The 20,760-nt window shown below is 44.8% G+C and overlaps 1 protein-coding gene across 1 annotated transcript in view; it reads left to right on the top strand.

Moving 5' to 3' along the window:
- The first annotated feature begins 3,307 nt into the window (after positions 1 to 3,307).
- myt1la (myelin transcription factor 1-like, a) overlaps positions 3,308 to 20,760 on the top strand; it is a 53,270-nt gene continuing 35,817 nt past the window's right edge. Inside the window, exons 1-5 of the mRNA XM_023973918.3 lie at positions 3,308 to 3,631; positions 14,759 to 14,883; positions 15,151 to 15,205; positions 15,578 to 15,611; positions 17,106 to 17,168. Of these exons, the coding sequence (XP_023829686.1) occupies positions 15,151 to 15,205; positions 15,578 to 15,611; positions 17,106 to 17,168 (152 nt within the window). The 5' untranslated portion in view covers positions 3,308 to 3,631; positions 14,759 to 14,883. The remainder of the gene's footprint in view (positions 3,632 to 14,758; positions 14,884 to 15,150; positions 15,206 to 15,577; positions 15,612 to 17,105; positions 17,169 to 20,760) is intronic.

Genomic DNA, 20,760 nt, shown 5'->3' with positions numbered 1-20,760 from the left:
TTTATCACTGCCACCAAGGAGACATAACCCCCCCCCCCCCCCCCCCATCCGCGCCCTCTATCATCCCACAGCTGCCGTGCCCTCAGCACAGAAAACACAGGCGAGGTTCCCCCCAACTCCTCCTCCCGTCACCCCCCCCCCCCCCTTTTTTTCTCCCAAGTCTCCCCTGCCTCTCCTGGCTCCCTCAAAGCCTTTCCTTAATTATTGGTTATGTTTCTCCCCTGTCTATAGAACATGGGGATAGTTTACCATGCCCAGCTATGTGTGTTCTCAGCCCAGCCGGCTGTCATTCACCCGTCTGCTTCATTTCCCCCTCCACACAGACAGTTGTATTGTGGCAGAGAGGCAGAGGAGAGCCAGACAGACTGTAGGCAAGCTTAATAGGGGAGGCATTGATGCTGGCTGCCTGCAACAGAGCCTGTCTTGGCTGGGTGTGATTCATATCTCGGTGCCTCTCTGTGTGTGTGTGAGTGCATGCATGAGTGCGTGAGTGTGTGAGTGTGCGCGTGCGCGTGCGCACGTGTATGCGTGCGTGAGTGTGTGAGTGCGTGAGTGTGTGCGTGCGTGTGGGGGGGACACTGTGAAGCACAATATATCTTATCGATCCGTCTTTTTTTAAAGGCAGCATCGAGGGGGAACGTTGTCCTTGAGCAGTACAATACATCACACACACACGCACCTCCCGATCGGGAGGCTTTCCAGCCCAGATTTATCATCGGGTAGTGAGTTTTGAGTCAATATTATTAATTAAAGATAATTTTGTGATTGTCAGATACGTCTTTGTCACATTACAGCCACTGTAAATTAGATTCCCTCCAATAACAAAGCACCTTGGAGAAATATGTTATTGGAAACTGAGAAAGGTAGAAATGTCCCAGATCACTGGAAGTTAATGGCTTTAATTCTTCATACGAGAAAAAATACCTCGGCCCTCTTAGTATTTAGTGCAAAAATACCAACAAAAAAAGCTTTTATGATTTGGTATTTCCACAAGGACATAAAAATGMCACTTTTTAACTTTTTAACTTTCTTTAATTCCGTTGACCCTCAGAACAGATGCCCTATTCCCCACAAAGTGCACTAAATACAGAATAGGGTGCCATTTAGGCTGCAGCCCTTTCAACACTTTCACAGCGTGACCATCCAACCTCTGTTTTCAGGAGCAATTTTGCACGTTTCCCTGCTGCTAATTTACTGATGAAGCTCATTACTGTGCTTAGAAAAGCATTTCTCAGACAGCTGCCATTAGAAACGACCAACGTAAAGTCTAGATTCTCACTATTCTATACTGACCACCTCAGCTCGAAGGTAACACAACCCACACAAAGACTACACTGTAGTCTAGCTAGTCTGTGTCCTTTGTCTCTGCCCCTCTCTCTCTCTCTCTCTCTTGCCCCCCTGAGAGTGCTGAGTTTTTAATGGTTGTCCACTAGTTTCAGCAGCAGGAGCTGTCCACTAGGTTCAGCACCAGGAGCTGTCCACCAGGTTCAGTAGCAGGAGCTGTCCACTAGGTTCAGCACCAGGAGCTGTCCACTAGGTTCAGCACCAGGAGCTGTCCACTAGGTTCAGCACCAGGAGCTGTCCACTAGGTTCGACACCAGAGTCTGCATAGAGAGAATCCCAATTGATTAGCTTGAGTTCTCTCGTCCTCTCCTTGCGTCCTCTCCTCACCTCCTTTTGAAAAAGGTCAAAAGTAATCAAATATGAAACATCAACGCTCCTTCTCCACTGGAACGTCATCACGCAAAATTGTTCAACAGATAATCCCAAGATACATGTGTAAATGGTCCAAACATTAGCTAGCCTGTGCTAGACATTTTTATAGGAGAATGAATAAGTAGCGTATCATTTTAAATGTGTCTCTCCCCCTCTGTCTCTCTCTCTCTCTCTCCTTGCCCCCCTGAGAGTGCTGAGTTTTAATGGTTGTCCACTAGTTGTCAGCAGAGGACTGTCCACTAGTTCAGCCTCAGGAGCTGTCCACTAGGTTCAGCACCAGTAGCTGGTTTCCACTAGGTTCAGCCCAGGAGCGTGTTCCACTAGGCTCAGCCCAGACTGCCCTAGTTTCAGCCTAGGAGCTGTTCCACTAGGTTCAGCCCAGGAGCTGTCCAGAGTTCACTGCTAACTGCTGTAGCCTACACTTGTCAATGTGGATCCATGAAGAGTGACTGATGGATTTAGATGGTCAGTTTGGCTTAGGCTAAATTCCTTCTAGCCACAGAAAACATATCACTGATATTCCACTTAAAAAAAATTAACAATATCCTGTATTACTAATGGGCAATCTATTACCTTAAGCAGCATTTTACATCTCAAATCAATCAAATTTGTTTTGGCCACATACACATATTTAGCAGTATGTTATTGGTGGTTGTAGCGAAAGCTTTGTGTTCCTAGCTCAAACAGTGCAGTAATATCTAACCCTAACCCTAACAAAACATTTCGCTGATATTCCACTTAAAAATTGTTTTTTACAGTGATCCTGTACTAATAATGTAGCAATCTATATTTCCACACTATAACAGAGGAATTAAAATACGACGGCTTGAACACCCAGTGTATAAGGACAGTGCTCACATACAGAACAGTCCTGGGTGTTGGTTTATATTTCCATCATGTTCCCATGTGAATTAGCTTATTGATCCCAAATACAAATCAAACACAGGCGCTAGCTATCCGGGCGCATCTCCCTCTACTGCACGGCGCTCGCCTCCAGAGATGACACAACCGCTCTGTGGGAGAGAGAGCCACCGCTGCCTGCGCCGCACAATGTCTACCGCTCTGAATTAAAACAGGAAAGAGAGGGGGGGGCGAGTACGTAGAACGAGAAGAGTGAGAGAGAGCCTGATGAGAGGAGACAGGAGGGTAGAGACAGAGTGAGGTGGGGAATGTGATTCCAGCCTAGCGCTCTGTTGGCTGGCTAGGAGAGGCAGAGAATCTAGGCTTGGCAGTGGGCTTGGCTTGGTTCATCTCTGCCTTTCTTTCCCCCTCTCGCTCTCTGTGTGGGCAGCAGTCGTCGTCATTGGTTCCTCTTGGGTTTGCCGTGGTTGCCTGGAGAGCCGACGGTGGTTGGGGACCGGTGGGAGGGTAAGTCAGACGCCTTCCTCTCTGGGTTGTGTTCTGCTGCAGTGCCTTGTTCGAAAAGGGTCTCTCTATCTCTCTCTCTCTCTCTCTCTCTCTCTCTCTCTCTCGCCTGCTCGCCTGCTCGCCTCACACATTCTACATACAGACCCTGCCTGTTTCCCCCTCCCTCCTCCCTCCCGCCTTCTCTCCTCCCTGTCTGTGTCTCCACCGCTCTCTCCTCTGCCTCCCTCCCTTGTTTTTCTCTAAAGTGGCTGCAGCTCCCCTTCCATTCACTTCTCTCCCTCCATTTCTCAAGTGCTACAGGAATGAGCAGAACCCCCTGATTCTGATGACAGTGACAAAGAAAGAGTGAAAGAAAGGAAGGAGGGAAGTACAGAAGAGAGAGGGAGGTGAGAGAAAGAGAGAGAAGAAAGGAAGGGAAGAGAGAGAAATTGCCAGTGTCGAAAACGAAGTGTGTGAGAGAAAGAGAGAGCGAGAGGGAGACTGGTTGCAGACTGACTTTCAGACAACTGGGAGAGGAAGCTAAGAGCTTTTTACCGTCGCCATCTCAGTAGGTTTCTTTCTACACTTTGCTTGCTCCTGTTCTATATCGTGGTTGTGTCATCTCAGTTTTGTCTGTTATGAACATAGAGAGAGGCTAGTCGACTGTGAATAGTGAGACTAGGGCTGTGGTAAACATTCCAGCACACAATGTTGACAACATGCTTCATCTCTGAAGGGATTATGGTGTGGAGCTACTTTCCTTGCAATGAGAAAAATGCCACTTACTGTGAGTTAGGACAGATGGATGTGGTCCATAAGGCTAATATATGTATTTGCCATGTATAGGGAGCAGTTGCTACTATTAAAATGATGATTCATTCAAATCTCGATACAAACAGTGTCTCTGCATGAGTGTGTCGGTTGCTGTTTGTTGTTTTGTTTTTGTTTCGACAAAGTTCTGCAAGGGCTTGAGGTAGGGATGCTACCACTAAAGTTTATCTTCATGATGTTTGGCTAGTTACCTCAGTAATGGACACTACTAGTATGARCCGCGCTAACACTTACTGTAGCTAGTACATATTATAATAAACAACTGCAATGTCTATCCATCATTGACCACAAATACATTCATTGTCCAATTAAAATCTTTTTTAAAAGCTTATTTTTATATATATATATATATATAGTTGCAAAACTGACATATACTCCTTTGTAAGAGAGATACCTCTATTGTATAGAAACCTTACATAAAAGSGAGTGTTAAAAAGCTATTTACAGAACTTAATATGTTATCAGAAATGATTGTGCTATCTGAAACAAATATACATTTGATCTGAATGCTCATCATACTATTCCAGGAGTGGAACACAAACTGGAATAAGTGATACATCTAGTAGGCTTCTCTTTGTTGAGCATGGTCAAAGTTACGCATACTTCAATTGCAGTTTTGAGCAGACAGGATGAAATATACATGTACATCTCCAGCATTTTCACTTAACGGTCAATCACACGGCGATAGCTTTGACTTGAATGGTGGGTTAGTTGCTACGGTAACCCTTACATTTTGCATGTAGCATGTGAAGGAGCCATTTACGAATTCATGAGAAGAACTTATGGGATGGCTTCCGAGATCCGTTGACCCGTGGATTGTCCCCGTTCCAGTTAGCCCAGCCGTGCTGAATGAACCCCTACAATGTAGTTGCATTAAAAAGGGAAGAAAAAAAACATCCTTGTGCTGAAGGGAGCCTGAATACTCAGAGGCAACCGCTATCTAGGGTAATGAAAGACTATGTTTAATACAGGATCAATTCCCTTTGGTATTCAGACCTTTGCTGAATTGCAATGCTGTGTACTGTGTGCCTGCTTTAAAGCAAAAAACATTCCCAATGGGAAATAATAGTGTTTCTCCACGTGGATGGTTGACAGAGGCAAAGTTGGAGATGATGGTTGAGGATGAGGCCGAGTTAATCAACATTATAGAACCTTTCGGTCAAAGTTGCAACATCTTCATGGAATGTATTCTCACTATGAAAACCCRAAATTGTGTTAATTACCAACTGTATTAACAGTATTACCATGGCTATTGTAGTTGGATTTATGAGGATCTGTCTGTCTGCCTTGTCTGTCTGGACAGATGTGGACAGTGGGTTAACTCCTCCTTCATTGTTGGTGAATCTAACTATAGGATCTGGTGGGGTTGCATGTGGCTTGAGCCCAGTATACATGCAGACAGACACTCTGATTGCTGAATCGTGTCATGCTATTAGCCAGTCTCCATGCCAGTGGAGGCTTCTGTTGGGCCTGTCTGCTCACACACACACACACACACACACACACACACACACACACACACACACACACACACACACACACACACACACACACACACACACACACACACACACACACACACACACACACACACACACACACACACACACACACACACACACACACACACACACACACACACACACACACACACACACACCACAAGAGAAGAGAGGACAGAAGTGCTGTGATGAGCCTGATCACACACACTTTAGTGACACAGCATAGCACGATACTTTAAGTATACTTGTGAATATAAGACTTGTATTAACTTCTCCTGCTACTCTATCTGCTGCTGCTACTGCTTGTTTTGCTGTGTTTTTGTCGTGTTGTTGTTGCAAATATGATGATGACGAGCTCAATAAAAATTCATTGATACAACAATAAAGCATATTGAGAGATACCATCACCAAAACGGAAAACACTTTACCAACTAGCAGTCCTGCAGACTGTATGAGTGCACATCTGCTGTCCTTGACCTGCTCGCTTGGTGATGACTCCTTCCATGAACAACTCGCATATCTAAAATATTGTATACACTGCATTGTAAAAACAGCACTATCTAATAAGTATTTTACTAATGGAGCTGGATTACCAGACTAAAATTTTTTAATGCTAGCAATTAAACACAGCACTATCTAATAATATTTATACAATGGAAGCTGGCATTGATAAACACACGCTATCAAATATTTATACTAATGGAGCTGGCATTGATAAACACAGCACTATCTAATAATATTTTATACTAATGGAGCTGGCATTGATAAAACAGCACTATCTAATAATATTTTATACTAATGGGAGCTGGTATTGATAAACACAGCACTATCTAATAATATTTATACTAATGGGAGCTGCATTGAAAAACACACACTATCTAATAATATTATTACTAATGGAGCTGGCTGATAAACACACACTATTCTAATATTTATACTAAGCGGGAGCTGATGATAAACACAGCACTATCTAATAATATTGTATACTAATGGGAGCTGGCATTGATAAACACAGCCTATCGAAAAATTACAATGGGCAGCTGAGAACAAGCCAGCATATTAATATATACTAATGGGAGCTGCATTGATAAACACAGCACTATCTATAATATTGCTGTATACTAATGGAGCTGGCATAGAACACAGCACTATTAATAATATTTATACATAACCGGACTGGCATTGCATGGCAACACAGCACTATCTAATAATATTTATACTAATGGAGTGGCATGAAAACACGCACTTATCTATAAGTAGTATACTAATGGGAGCTGGCATTTGATAAACACACACATATCTATAATATTGTATAACTAATGGAGCTGCATGGGATAACACTAGCACATCTACTATAATATTATTGATTACTAATGGGAGCTGGACATTGATAAACACCAGCACTATCTAAAATTTAGTATACTGATCGGGAGCTGGCATTGACTAAAACACGCTATCTAATAATATTTATATTACTAATGGGAGCTTAGCATTATAAACACAGCACTATCTAAATATTTATATACTAATGGGAGCTGCGATATAAACACAGCACTATCTAATAGATTCTATATACCCTAATGGCACTGGCAGTTGATAAACACAGCACCATCTATAATATTGAACTAAGGAGCTGCATGAATAAACCCACTAATCATAATAAGATTTTATACTAATGGGAGTGCATGATAAACACATCGTATCTAATAATATTATATAGTAAGGGTGTGGCATTGATAAACACAGCACTATTATAAATTTGTATAGTAAGGAGCTGGCATATGATAAACACAGACACTATCTATATATTACTTACTTAATGGAGCTGGCATTGATAAAACAGCCACTATATCTTATAATATTTTTATAATGGGACTGGCAACCGGATAACGTGATAAACACAGCACTATCTATAATATCTTATACTAATGCGAAGTGGCCATTGATAAACACAGCCTATCTATAATTTTATACTAATGGAGCTCCATTTGATAAACACGAGCAACTAGTCATAATAAATATTTGTATACTAATGGGAGCTGTATAAACACAGAGGGTAGACAGACGTAACAGTGAGGACCTGCCTAAAGGAACACAGCTTATGCTGCCTATTGCCTTGCCTACTCAATATAACCAATACTTGTATCATTAACTGCACCATGTAACCAGACTCCCCATGTACATCCAATCAGTTTGGATATCGCAGCTCGTAAGTAGTCATGACAACTGACGCAAGCATCAGAATCTATGATAACTTTTCTGTCTTTTCATTATGTATACAGAATAAGGGGTATTAATAGGACGACAGACAACAGACAGACAGACAGACAGACAGACAGGGACAGACAGACCAGACAGACCGAAGACACAGACAACAGGCAAGAAACAGCACGAACGACAACAGACAAGACAACAGACAGACAGTACAGAGAGACAGTACAGACCAGACAGACAGCACAGACAGACAGACAGAAACAGCAGACACAACAGACACACTATACACAACACACACACACAGAGCTACACTTTATTACCATCTGTTTGTTGCCACGGAAGAAGTTTCAAACATTTGAGCTATCTTTCTTGGCATGAATAATTTTACCAATTGACATGACCCAGGAATTATATCAACAATAGACACATGATAATAAGTAGAATAACAGAGCAGATTGAGATGAGAGGAGACTATTCTCCCAGATGATTTTATTTTCTCTTACAAAGAACTTTCCCATGAAGTGCTAGGTGCTTAGCAATATAAGTTACCATGAACATTTTAGCTTGAGATAAAATTCCTGTTTTAACTCTGATGAGAAGAAATATCTCATAACACCCACCAGTGAGTTCTACTCCAAAACCATACCCAATGCCTGCTACTGTGAAATTAGTTGAACTGTCCGCTCTATCTTCCCCAATGCCCCTCTCCTCTCTCTCATCTTCTCCTCTCTCTCGCTCAATCTCTCTACTTCCCCCACAGCCCCTCTCTCTCTCTCCTCTCCTCTCCTCTCTCTCTCTCCTCCCTCTCTCTCTCTCTCCTCTACTCTTCTCTCTCTCTCTCTCTCTCTGTCATCTCTCTCTCTCTCTCCTTCTCTTTCTCTCTCTTCTCTCGAACCTTCCTATTGTGCTTTGCGATACTGCAGCAAGGCTGTAGGGGGAGACGCCAACCAGAGCTTAAGGTGAAGGTTAATCCTTAATATTTAACATCAAGAAGCCATCTCTTCCCTTCCAGTCCTATTGTGGTTCACACCTATTATTCCCATGCTTCCATCATTCATTTTGGGATCAAATCAAAACACAGTACTAGTCATTGAGACTATCAGTGGAATGAACTTGCAGCAGTGAACCAGAAGCCACTACATCTATGAGCACGACTGGATCCAAACCCTGAGAACCAGGCCATTACCCAGCATACCAAGGCTTGTCTGACATCTGAGCCACACACTGTCACATAGACAGAGAAAATACTCGTAAAATCATAACCCCTATCGGTCACCGTATAATAGCTGCGTTCAACTGGTACCCAAATCAGAATGTGTGCAAGCTTTTGACGAGTTCACTACTAAGAGATGTGCATATCAACTCAAGCCCTAATATTGATAGGGTTACTAATCTCATAAAGCATAATGCCCTGTGAAAAGTAGTTACACACAATAAACCCCCCCCCCCCCCCCCCTCCACACACACACACACACACACACAACACACACACACACACCAACAACACACACACACACCACACACACACAACACACACACACACACACACAACACCACACACAACACCCACACACAACACACAACACAACACACACAACACACAAAGCAGATTTTTTTTCATTTCGCCTCGCGGCAGGCATTTGCCTATCCTTGTGATTATGTGAATTTCGCTAATAAAAAGTGTCCTTTATCATTGGTGCTCTTGCGGTTGCCAAGGAAAGGCCTGAGTAAACAGTATTGAGCCATTCCTTCCAGACGCTATCATTAAACCACCATAGAGACCTCCGGATCGAATAACCCTCCCGCCTTTGGATGCCAACATGCCGCAGAACTAATACATGGTTCGCGCGTGGACGAGGCGTTGCTGTGTATTGCTTTTCTCACTAGCACTCTCATTCGTTGTTTCTAGTATAACCCATTCCACGGAATCAACACGAAAACTGCGCCCACACCAAATTACATACTATAATTCAACTTACATAAGCCCTTTCCCTAATTACCACGAGTAGGTTTTTGGCACAATGGCATCTAGGGTTCTAGGGTCAATGACTTTCATTTTGGGTTGCTGTCCTTTACCTCTCATCTATTTATACTTGTGCCTGTGACATTTACTCTCTGATCAAATCAGAATCAAAGACAAGCTTGCCCTGAGACTTTGCCAAGAAATCTATCAATCCTTATCTCATTGCGGCGATGAGATATAGAAATAGTTGACAACACACACACACCACACACACACACACACCACACACACACTGCACACACCACACACACACACACACACACACATCACACACACACACAAGCAAACATGCAACAACACACACAACACACACACACACCACACAGACAACACAGACACAGACAAGACACAACACGAACATCACAACACACACACCGCGACGGAGCGTAAAGATAATTATTAGTTGGCTCCAGGGTTTATTTCCAGACACTGCTTTGGAGCCTCCACAAAGCCGGCTCAAAGCGTGAGTCATAGTGTGGGAGAGAGGTATTATTTATAACATTATAACACACTCACACGCGCATACAAACGTACACACACACACACACACACACACACCTCAGACACACAGCATTGGGATTATTTCACAGTGGACTAAACAGACGAAACAGGCAGTAATGGTAGAAGCAGATAGAAGGAGATGGATGGAAGCTCCTCTATTTGAGTCCAGCGTAGGCTTCAGGCTCTATGAGTCAGCAAAACAGCCTCTCTCAGCCCGCTCATTAGGCTTAATGTGTTACTAAAACAAGCACCTATCAATGTCACTGTAATTCATTACATGTACGTCCATGGTGCATGATCGTATCACGCAATTGCCTTGATTTGGTACAGTGTATCTTTGGTTTGGTACAGTGTATCTTTGGTTTTGGTACAGTCTGTAGCCTACATTCTAGTGTTTTTGATCAAACACAGAGTTTCTTCCACCCATGAGGGGGAAGGAATCTGTAAATGACTCTGTCAGTCATTGCAGAAATGTCATGATCTAGCCTCTTGTTCTTGTCTGAATGTGAAGATGTTGAACCTCAGTCCTGGCGCATGATAATTAAGAGACGGGGCTTCTCCGCAGGACACAGTAGATAGTGCCCTTCTCTAAGTGTGTGTTTGTGTATGTGTGTGCGTGCGTGCGTGCGTGAGCGTGTCTCTGGAGTGACCAAGAGGTAGGATTTCACACCTAAAACTGGTTTAAAGCCCTTCCTCTATCCTCATCCACAATGGTAGATGCAGTTTTGCTGCAGTTTTCCTCGTGGGACTTAAACACGTTATTAACTAGTTCCCATGCTTTTAAAATAACGGATTGATTCTGTTCTCTGAACCGGTTCCAGCCCCTGTGCCCAAAGGCGTCTACCGAAATCCCGGGGACCTGRACAAACGTCTAATACGGCAATGGATCTGGAGTGAGCTGGCTGTGATTGAAGTGATACATTCCACAATCTCACCCTATCTGGGCTGATGTAGCTCATTTGGTAGAGCCTGGCGCTGGCAACGGGTTCGATTCAGCCCAGTGGCTACCGCCTGCCCAACAGCTATTTCCCAGCAAACACCCTCCCTCCCTCACACACACACACGCACGCACACACACACACACACACACACAGTGAATCATGAAGCATTCTCTGGTGTATACTAGACAGTTGTCGAGGATCATTAGGAGGCATTCAAATGCATATCTCCATGGCTCTCCACACCAGACACACACACCCAGACACCCACCCTGCTCTCACACACAGTACACACACCCTGCTCTCACACACAGTACACACACCCGTACAGAGGCAATTAGAGTACTCTCCTTCCTCTTCATGATTGAAGGGAGGAACCGACCAAAGCCTGGAGGAGTCCATAGGGGACGACACCTGTCCCCCACCCTGTTCCCCTCTGGAGACTACCCCTGTGGAATATTAATGGCCATTCAATGAAACCTCTGTCTTTTATGCTGACTGCGAGAACATATACTGTGTTGAGCATCACAAAAGGTGCTCTATGCAAGYCGAGAAGAGATGACTCGGTACAGTACATGAGTGACTGAGTATCGTGAGACAATCATCAGATAGTCCAGGGCTCCAGGTAGATGTTCTGAAGTGGTGACACCGAAGGACCGCCCAAGGAGAGAGAGCGACTCCTTCCATTGACACCACAACAAACGGGTGGATTTTTTTACATTACAAAAATGTTGGGTAGTGTTTTAAACAGGATGCTCCACACGCCTTCGGGCAATGCATTTCCATAGCCAAATCATTAGTTCGTTAAGTACCCTAGCAGAATATSGTAATAACCTGAGCGTGACGGCTAAGACTTGAAGCTACAATATCAAACCCCAATGAGTCACACAAGAAGATTCCTGCAATCTACAGTACCACACGACTTGGGGCGGCATAGTCATACAGCATAGCTTCTGGAGGGAAGCAGAACGGATCCACTGCTTTTGGCTCCAACACCCCCCCTCCTCCAATCAAACACCCGCACACACCCAGCCCCCAGGACTGACAGGCAGGAAGGAAGGAAGAGGGGAGGAGGAGAGGAGAAGCTCATCCCAAACTCATGCAGCTATGGTGGCACTTAGATGAATGGATTCTGACATCACCGCTGTCTGGGACGGGTCATTGATCAGCTGGAGTGGACTCTGGCGAGAGAGAGAGAGAGAGAGAGAGAGAGAGAGAGAAGAGAGAGAGAGAGAGAGAGAGAGAGGAGAGAGAGAGAGAGAGAGAGAGGAGAGGACGAGAGAGAGAGAGAGAGAGAGAGAGAGAGAGAGAGAGAGAGAGAGAGAGAAGAGAGAGAGAGAGAGAGAGAGAGAGAGAGAGAGAGAGAGAGAGAGAGAGAAGAGGAGAAGAGAGAGAGAGAGAGAGACTCAAAGAGAGGAGACACAAGAGCAACAAGAGATACTGGAAAGAGGGAAAGAGGAGAGAGAGTTGAGTGGAGAAAATAAAGACGGAGGAAAGGGATAGAAGAAAGGAGAGAAGCCAGGAGAGATACGCTCTCTGCAATGGAAGTTGTTCAAGGAAGAGTTCTGTTCTATTTGCTTGAAAAAGACTGAGAAACACCCAGAGAATCTCCTCTCTTTATTGAAATGTGAAAGCCTATCTGGTTCAGTATAAACAGATCTATGCGAGTGTTACTTCTGTCTGCCAGCGTTTGGGAACTATTTTCAGACAGCAAACATGGCCTCTCTCAAACTGTAGCCTGCCTTCTCTTCAAAGCAAACAGCACTGTGCAATACCTAGAGCCCAGAATGCTTGTGCGTGTGTGTGTGTGTGTGTGTGCGTGTGTGTGTGTGTGTGTCTGTGTGAGCATGCGTGCGCATCTTTGTGTCTGTATGTGTGTTAACGCTTGCGAGCGTGTGTGTGCTCATGTTCTTAAATGCACGCGTGTGTGTATGTGCACGCGTGCATGCGTGTCCGTGTGTGTGTGAGCTTCTGTTCATGTTGTGTATGCAAGTTCTAGTCCGGGACTAGAGATGTGTAYGTCYCACTCWTTGAGGTATAAAAGAACTACAGAYTGCGTCCAAGGTGTCCGACCATTGTCTCCAAGGTGATCAACTCACGCTTCGCCTACACCGACTCATGGGCCGCCTACATCCGGGTTACATCCGGTGTATACGGCCCAGCTTCACATGCACACTAGCACCAATCGAGCACAGGGAGCAGCACGTGCAGCGACGACGTCATCACGTCATCCGTAAAAAAAAACATGGCAGACATTGAGTGAATATAAAATGTTAACATCTCCGGTTGTGAAGTGATGAAACCCCCCCAAAAATCGTCCTCGGTTGCAAATATTTGAATATTTCAATGGGTGTTTTGYGCACAAAGCTGACGACTAAAGAGTCTTATTAGGAATCATGGGGCTTTCTATTGGAGGGTTTTTTTCTTGGCCGGACGTGAGTTAAACTCCAGCATCGGAGCAACGCTGTAGGTTTAGTCGAAAGCGTGCTTCCAGACCGGAACCCCCGGGCCCCCATTGGTCCCACTTATGCAGGGAGCACTGCATCATGTGATATGAGAGAGACAGAGGRCCGGGATGGAATACTAAGCAGAGCTTCCTCTCCTCTCTCAGCCTATACTACCAGAGTTGATTCCTATMGGACAGTTGGAGCCTGTGTGCTTTCATTCTCCAAAGTGAGGTTGAGGTGAGAGCTCGGAGCTAGGGATGTCTCAGTGGAAAAGTGATAGAAAGCATTCAATTYTGAACAGGAATGAGCTGAAGGGAATTTGTGCCGTTCTGTGTCGGAGGTGCAGCAGTCAGTGTTCCGTACACACAGGCAGTGTATCGCGCTCACACTCTTGTGCTGTTGGCCTACACACAGACGTAGAGACACACGCGTGTGGGTGAACATACACACAAACGCAMACAAAAATACACACAAACACACACACACACGCACCCGTTCACAGCCCACCTCCTAACAGGATTTCAGGTTGAGTGTGAGATCTTCATGCAAGGTTGCAGACAGATGAGCCAAGGTGAGAGACCTGAACACTCGATAGGGGAGAGAGTGCGAGACAGAGAGAGAGAGCGCGAGAGAGAGAGAGAGAGAGAGACTCCATTTGCTGCTGCGTTTCTCCATTCAGCCATTCAGAATCAAGCTGACAGGCAAGTCCACACTGTGGTGAAAAGTAATACCAGCCAAGGATATTTGTGGACATTCAGACTTTCTCAGCTCGGTAACAAACAGAAAGAAAGAAACAGAGACAAACCGCAAGATACTATAAAAACGCTCTGGTTGCTTGGTGGATGCAATAAGTTGTTTACCTTTGTTTTGGAACATATTTGCCTCCTGCTGTGCATCATGGGACTTAGTCAAAACAATGGACTGGAGCCAAAGAGGTTAGAATGAGGATGCTGCCGTTCATAAGTCTTGTTCACAGATTGGAATCAACCAGGTTAGTTTGGTACCGTAACAGTGGCTACRTCACGGCTTCGCTAACTCTCGTATCATCACGGTCTTGGCATAAGGATACAATAACTTGTAGAGAACTAAAGTGAACTAAAGAGTGATGACAACCAACCAAGACAACAGAACGACGCCAACCGCTAATCTTGACCCTCTGTCTGCTTACCACCGCTAATGCGATCGGTTTTCATACCGTGAAGTGTGTGTGATATTCTTGTTCTTTCATTGTCTTTGCAGATCATGACTTCGGAGGGGGAGTTTTGAAGTGCCGCTGTTGAGAAAGCCCAACCATTTGCACTCTGAGGAGGCGGAGGCGTGCTTTTGAACCAAGGTGTTGCCCCACCCAACCCAGCTGATACCAGGTAACACGGTGGAAGTACTGTAGATGCTTGACTCGGTTGTATTTGCTGCTTGTCGTTGGGAAACACTCAGAAGATTGATTTTGTAGGTTATTCTCAACTGCGCAGAGAAACTCTATTCAGCTCTATGAAATAACTCAACAGAAGTTCTGTACCTAGAAGTACCATCTGCATTACGGTGTAYGTGTTGCTGTATACAGCCCGTGCCTTATCATCAGAGAAACAGAATCAAAACGAATGGCCCGCTTACTAACCCTTTCTCTAAACCAGATGGAGGTGGACGCGGTTGAGAAGCGCCATCGGACGCGTTCCAAAGGGGTTCGAGGTACGCTACGCTAACAGTACAGTGTGTCTGTCACTCTAAACGGCCTGGAGCGTTAGCTATTGTCAACCCCACCCCCAACCCCCCACTCTGCCCCCTCCCTCCCTGTCAGCCACCTGGGCTCATATTTGGGGACATCAAGAGGGGACATCAAGTCAAAGTGACTGTATATACTCCGTGTGAAATGAATCTGATACGCTGTCGGACTGTACTGAAAGGGCTCAATGCCATATTCCAATTAGGAGAACTGCATGATGGATCCTGTAGTTTTTGTTTGWCCTAATTTGCCATAATTTACTGCTATTGTTATGTATGTTGTATATAGGCTAAGACAGTGCATCTAACTGCATCTGATTTGTCAATCTCTCTCTCTAGTTCCGGTGGAGACGGCAGCACAGGAGTTATTCAGGTTGGTGCCTCTCTCATTCCTGTGCGCTACAGTCTGTTTCTGCCCTCTTGCCAATTCCTTATTGACTTGTCCTGCCATGTGTTTGGCTTGACAATGACAGCAATGGAGTTGGCAAGAGCACGAACCGATCTGGGACCAGGCTTTACCGACACGCTGAGTGGTCAACGGTTATATATCCCAATGTGGACGCCACATTCACATCGCAGCCACATTGACTTGAGGTCCGATGTTGTATAACAAACAGCCACTGCTGACTGTGTCKTTGCAGTCTCGCTCTCATCATTTCCTCGGCTGTACAATTTGGACAAGGATCAAGTGTTTAGTTAATAATTACTTCGATGCCGTCACTGAACAGATTCTAAACGATTGATTATTTGCCTAGAAATGTTCATTGCCACTGTAGAGTAAACCAATGTTATATTGGGGGAAAACAAGCGTTATAATACACTTTGTAATCGTAATAGTGTTTTCTGTCTGGCCAGTGGCCTGAACAGTCTATATTGCTAAATAGCCTTCTCCCTCTTGATGGCATTTCTCAGTGTAGACCCCCTAATCCCTAATCTCTCCCCGCCAGTTCCCTGGCTGAAGGGAGAAAGCGCACACACACACACACACACACACACACATCCACACACACACACACCACACACACACACACACACACACAACACACACACACACACACACACACACACACACACACACACACACACCAAGCATCAGTACACTCACAAGCATGCACACACATCCACAGACAAATGCATGAACACACATACACACTTTTCCCTCAAATAGGTTTTTCATCAGTCGATCGATCCATGTTCAGGGCCAGGGCTGCAGACGTCAATAATGCCAATATTAGCGGTCGATGAACACTCCTGCCGCTCACAGACTCATTTATGAGTCTGCTCACCTTGGGGAGAGAAAGCTGCTGTTCTGTTCTACCTAGCCCAGTCACGCTCCTTTCACTGTGGTTGATGCGTGACGGCAATCCGCCAATACGGCGTCCATATTCGGAAGTCGTCAGTTGTCAGGCAAACTCCTAATACGGACAATGTACACCACAGATGGATGTAATCTATCGGATGGGATGGTAGTGAGAGCGGGCCGCGGCTGAACCGGCCAATGGAAACTTCTGGTTCCTATAGGTGTTCCAAAAGACGTTCAGTACAATGTTCCTTCAGAGGGGCACTTTACCTTTGGCAGCCACAGCTGTCTAAAAGAAGCCCGAGGCGGACGGGCTGCTATGAAATATGCAGTGAAGTGAGTCACCGCCTGGCCTGAAGGCTGCTGGCTGTGGGTTCTCACTACGTGAATAATACAGAGCTGCTCTGGTCCAGTGCATCGCCCTGGATTGTGTGTTATGTCATGCACACATGTGYTGAGTCCTATCTGTGTGTGAGGGAATGGGTGTTGTGTCCGTGGGGGGTTTGTACATGCCTGTCGTGCCACGCAKTGTGTTGACTCCTATGTCTCTTCCTTCTGTGTCTATAGCTGCCCTACACCAGGATGTGATGGAAGTGGACATGTCAGTGGCAAATACGCCAGACACCGAAGGTAAAAGGTCCTTCTTCACTCCCCAAATCAGCCGCACTTTTCCTCCCCACTCACTCACTCACTCACTCAGCCCTCATTGAGCTATCATGGGCCAATCAAGCTCTTCAGTTCCAGGTCATTGTTCCTGCACCAAAAACAAACCTGCAATTGCAATCACTGGCTGTGAAAAGTTGATTGCAAATATGTGTCAGTATATCTGAGGTCTATGTTGGATTGATGAGGGTTGATTATGGTTGCGCAACACCTATTCTTTCTTTGATTTGCTGTGGTGATTCAGCCTCAGCCAGCCTCAGCCAGCCTCAGCCAGCCTCAGCCAGCCTCAGCCAGCCTCAGCCAGCCCGGGCAGCCAGAGATTTACAGGAAATGTACGTGTTCATTCAGACAATACAATATATAGAGAGAGACTATAGCTGTCTTCCATAGTTAGATAGATCGAAATAAAACAAGACCTAACCTTTTTGTTGTAATCTCGGATGTTATCAAGGCTTTGTTTACCAGCTCATAGTCTGTTATCTCTTCAAGTTCACCCGAATACTTCCACATTTCATGTCAATGATCAAATGACAAATTGATGTTAAATAATATAACATCKGCTATATAGCAGCCGCTTTTATCAAAAGCGAATTACAGTCAAACGTGCAAACATTTTGCGTACAGATGGTCCAGGGAATCGAACCCAATATCCTGGTGCAAGCACCATGCATTACCAGCCGAGCTACCGAGGACCACCAAAGAAACCACCCAAGAAAGGTGGTGATAGCAAATGTAATTGTCTTGACAGCTGACCTGTCACCAGATCTTCCTAGAGTCCTCCTTCACTCAGGTCATGTTTAAACAAAAGCCTCTCCACTTGATGCTGTTTACTCCTCAGACGTGGGCTAGAGAGATTGATGCCTGTGTCTCCGTGTGTCACCTCATCAAGGCATCCCCCTGAACCAGCGGGCTGGAAATGCATTTGGTGCCACAGACGAATGACACCTGCATCAGACCTCTCCCTCTCCCAAAGACCCAGGGTGATGATTTACCCACAAATAGAGGGGCATGCTGGGAGGAAATCTGAGAGGGAGAGGTCTGTGTGTGTGTGTGTGAGGGTGGTATGTGTGCGTACGGGCGTGTGTGTTGTTAAGGCTCAGGGAGGAGGGTGTTCGATCCCTGTTTAAAATAATAACAGTTGATTGGTTAGTTTTGGCAGTTGGGTGTTCGGAGTTCCGCGCTGATGATAGGTTTACAGTAGCCTACACCTGTACAGTGACTTTACACTGAAGATAGGTTTAACAGTAGCCTACAACTGTACAGTGACTTTACACTGATGATAGGTTTACAGTAGCCTACAACTGTACAGTGACTTTACACTGATGATAGGTGTAAGTAGCCTACAACTGTACAGTGACTTTACACTGATGATAGGTGTACAGTAGCCTACACCTGTACAGTGACTTTACACTGATGATAGGTGTACAGTAGCCTATGACTGTACAGTGACTTTACACTGATGATAGGTTTTTACAGTAGCAAAGACTGTCCAGTGACTTTACACTGATGATGAGTTTACAGTAGCCTACGACTGTACAGTGACTTTACACTGATGATAGGTTTAACAGTAGCCTACGACTGTAACAGTGACTTTACACTGATGATAGGTTTACAGTAGCAAACGACTGTACCAGTGACTTTACACTGATGATAGGTTTACAGTAGCCTACGACTGTACAGTGACTTTACACTGATGATAGGTTTACAGTAGCAAACGACTGTACAGTGACTTTACACTGATGATTAGGTTTACAGTAACCTACGACTGTACAGTGACTTTACACTGATGATAGGTGTACAGTAGCCTACAACTGTACAGTGACTTTACACTGATGATAGGTTTACAGTAAAATCTATTAAAAAATTCAAAACGGAAATAATTCATTTAAATATTACATTTACATTTACAAATACAGGCACGCCTGTATATGTGGAGTTCATTCCTTTCTCTCTGCAGATCTCTCAAGCTCTGTCAGGTTGGGGCGGCAGGGTAGCCTAGTGGTTAGAGCGTTAGAGGCGTTGGACTAGTAACCGAAAGGTTGCAAGAACGAATCCCAGAGCTGACATGGTAAAAATCTGTTGTTCTGGCCCTGAACAAAGCCAGTTAACCCACTGTTCCTAGGCTGTCATTGAAAATAAGAATTTGTTCTTAACTGCATTTGTTGCCTAGTTAAATAAAGGTAAATAAAAAAAGGTTGGATGGGGAGCGTTGCTGCACAACTATTTTCAGGTCTCTCCAGAGATGTTCGATTGGTTCAAGTCCAGGCTCTGGCTGGACTCAAGGACATTCAGAGACTTGTCCTGAAAGCCACTCCTGCGTTGTCTTGGCTGTGCGCTTAGGGTCGTTGTCCCGTTGGAAGGTTTAACCTTTGCCCCAGTCTGGGTCCTGAGCGTCTTGGAGCAGGTTTTCATGCAAGGATCTCTCTGTACTTTGATCCTTTACACTGATGATAGGTTACAGTAGCCTACAACTGTACAGTGACTTTACAACTGATGATAGGTTTACAGTAGCCTAACTGTACAGTGACTTTACACTGATGATAGGTTACAGTAGCCTACGACTGTACAGTGACTTTACACTGATGATAGGTTTACAGTAGTCTACGACTGTACAGTGACTTTACACTGATGATAGGTTTACAGTAGTCTACGACTGTACAGTGACTTTAACACTGATGATAGGTTTACAGTAGCCTACGACTGTACAGTGACTTTACACTGATAGAAAACCTGACTAAGGTGGTTATGCTGTATCTTCCAGTTTCAACTAAGATGACACGGGCACAGAGAGTGCAAAGATATTTTTTGTCGTTACTACACTGTGCTACTAGCCTGAGCTCTGCTGTCATATTCCATCTCTCCTGTCCTTTCCCCTGTCTGTTAGGAAGTACGAAAGTCACCCAGATGTAGTGACGTATGCCTGAAAGTATCATACCCCTTGACTTTTGCTATTTTGTTACGTAACAGCTTATCCTAAAATTGATTAAATAGCCTTTTTTCCCTCATCAATCTACACAAACATACCCATAATGACAAATCAAAAACAGGTTTTTGCAAATGTATAAAAAATCTATAAAAATTCAAAACGGAAATAATTCATTTAAATATTACATATTACATTTACAAATACAGGCACGCCTGTATATGTGGAGTTCATTCCTTTCTTCTCTGCAGATCCTCTCAAGCTCTGTCAGGTTGGGGCGGCAGGTAGCCTAGTGGTTAGAGCGTTAGAGCGTTGGACTAGTAACCGAAAGGTTGCAAGAACGAATCCCAGAGCTGACATGGTTAAAAATCTGTTGTTCTGCCCCTGAACAAGGCAGTTAACCCACTGTTCCTAGGCTGTCATTGAAAATAAGAATTTGTTCTTAACTGCCTTGCCTAGTTAAATAAAGGTTAACATAAGAAAAGGTTGGATGGGGAGGCGTTGCTGCACAATATTTTCAGGTCTCTCCAGAGATGTTCGATTGGGTTCAAGTCCAGCTCTGGCTGGACTCAAGGACATTCAGAGACTTGTCCTGAAGCCACTCCTGCGTTGTCTTGGCTTGCGGGCTTACAGGTC

The sequence above is a fragment of the Salvelinus sp. IW2-2015 genome, linkage group LG28, assembly GCF_002910315.2.
Source record: "Salvelinus sp. IW2-2015 linkage group LG28, ASM291031v2, whole genome shotgun sequence".
Lineage (NCBI taxonomy): Eukaryota > Metazoa > Chordata > Actinopteri > Salmoniformes > Salmonidae > Salvelinus > Salvelinus sp. IW2-2015.
The sequence above is the reverse complement of the archived record's forward strand: the minus strand, read 5'-3'. Positions and strand labels throughout refer to the sequence as shown.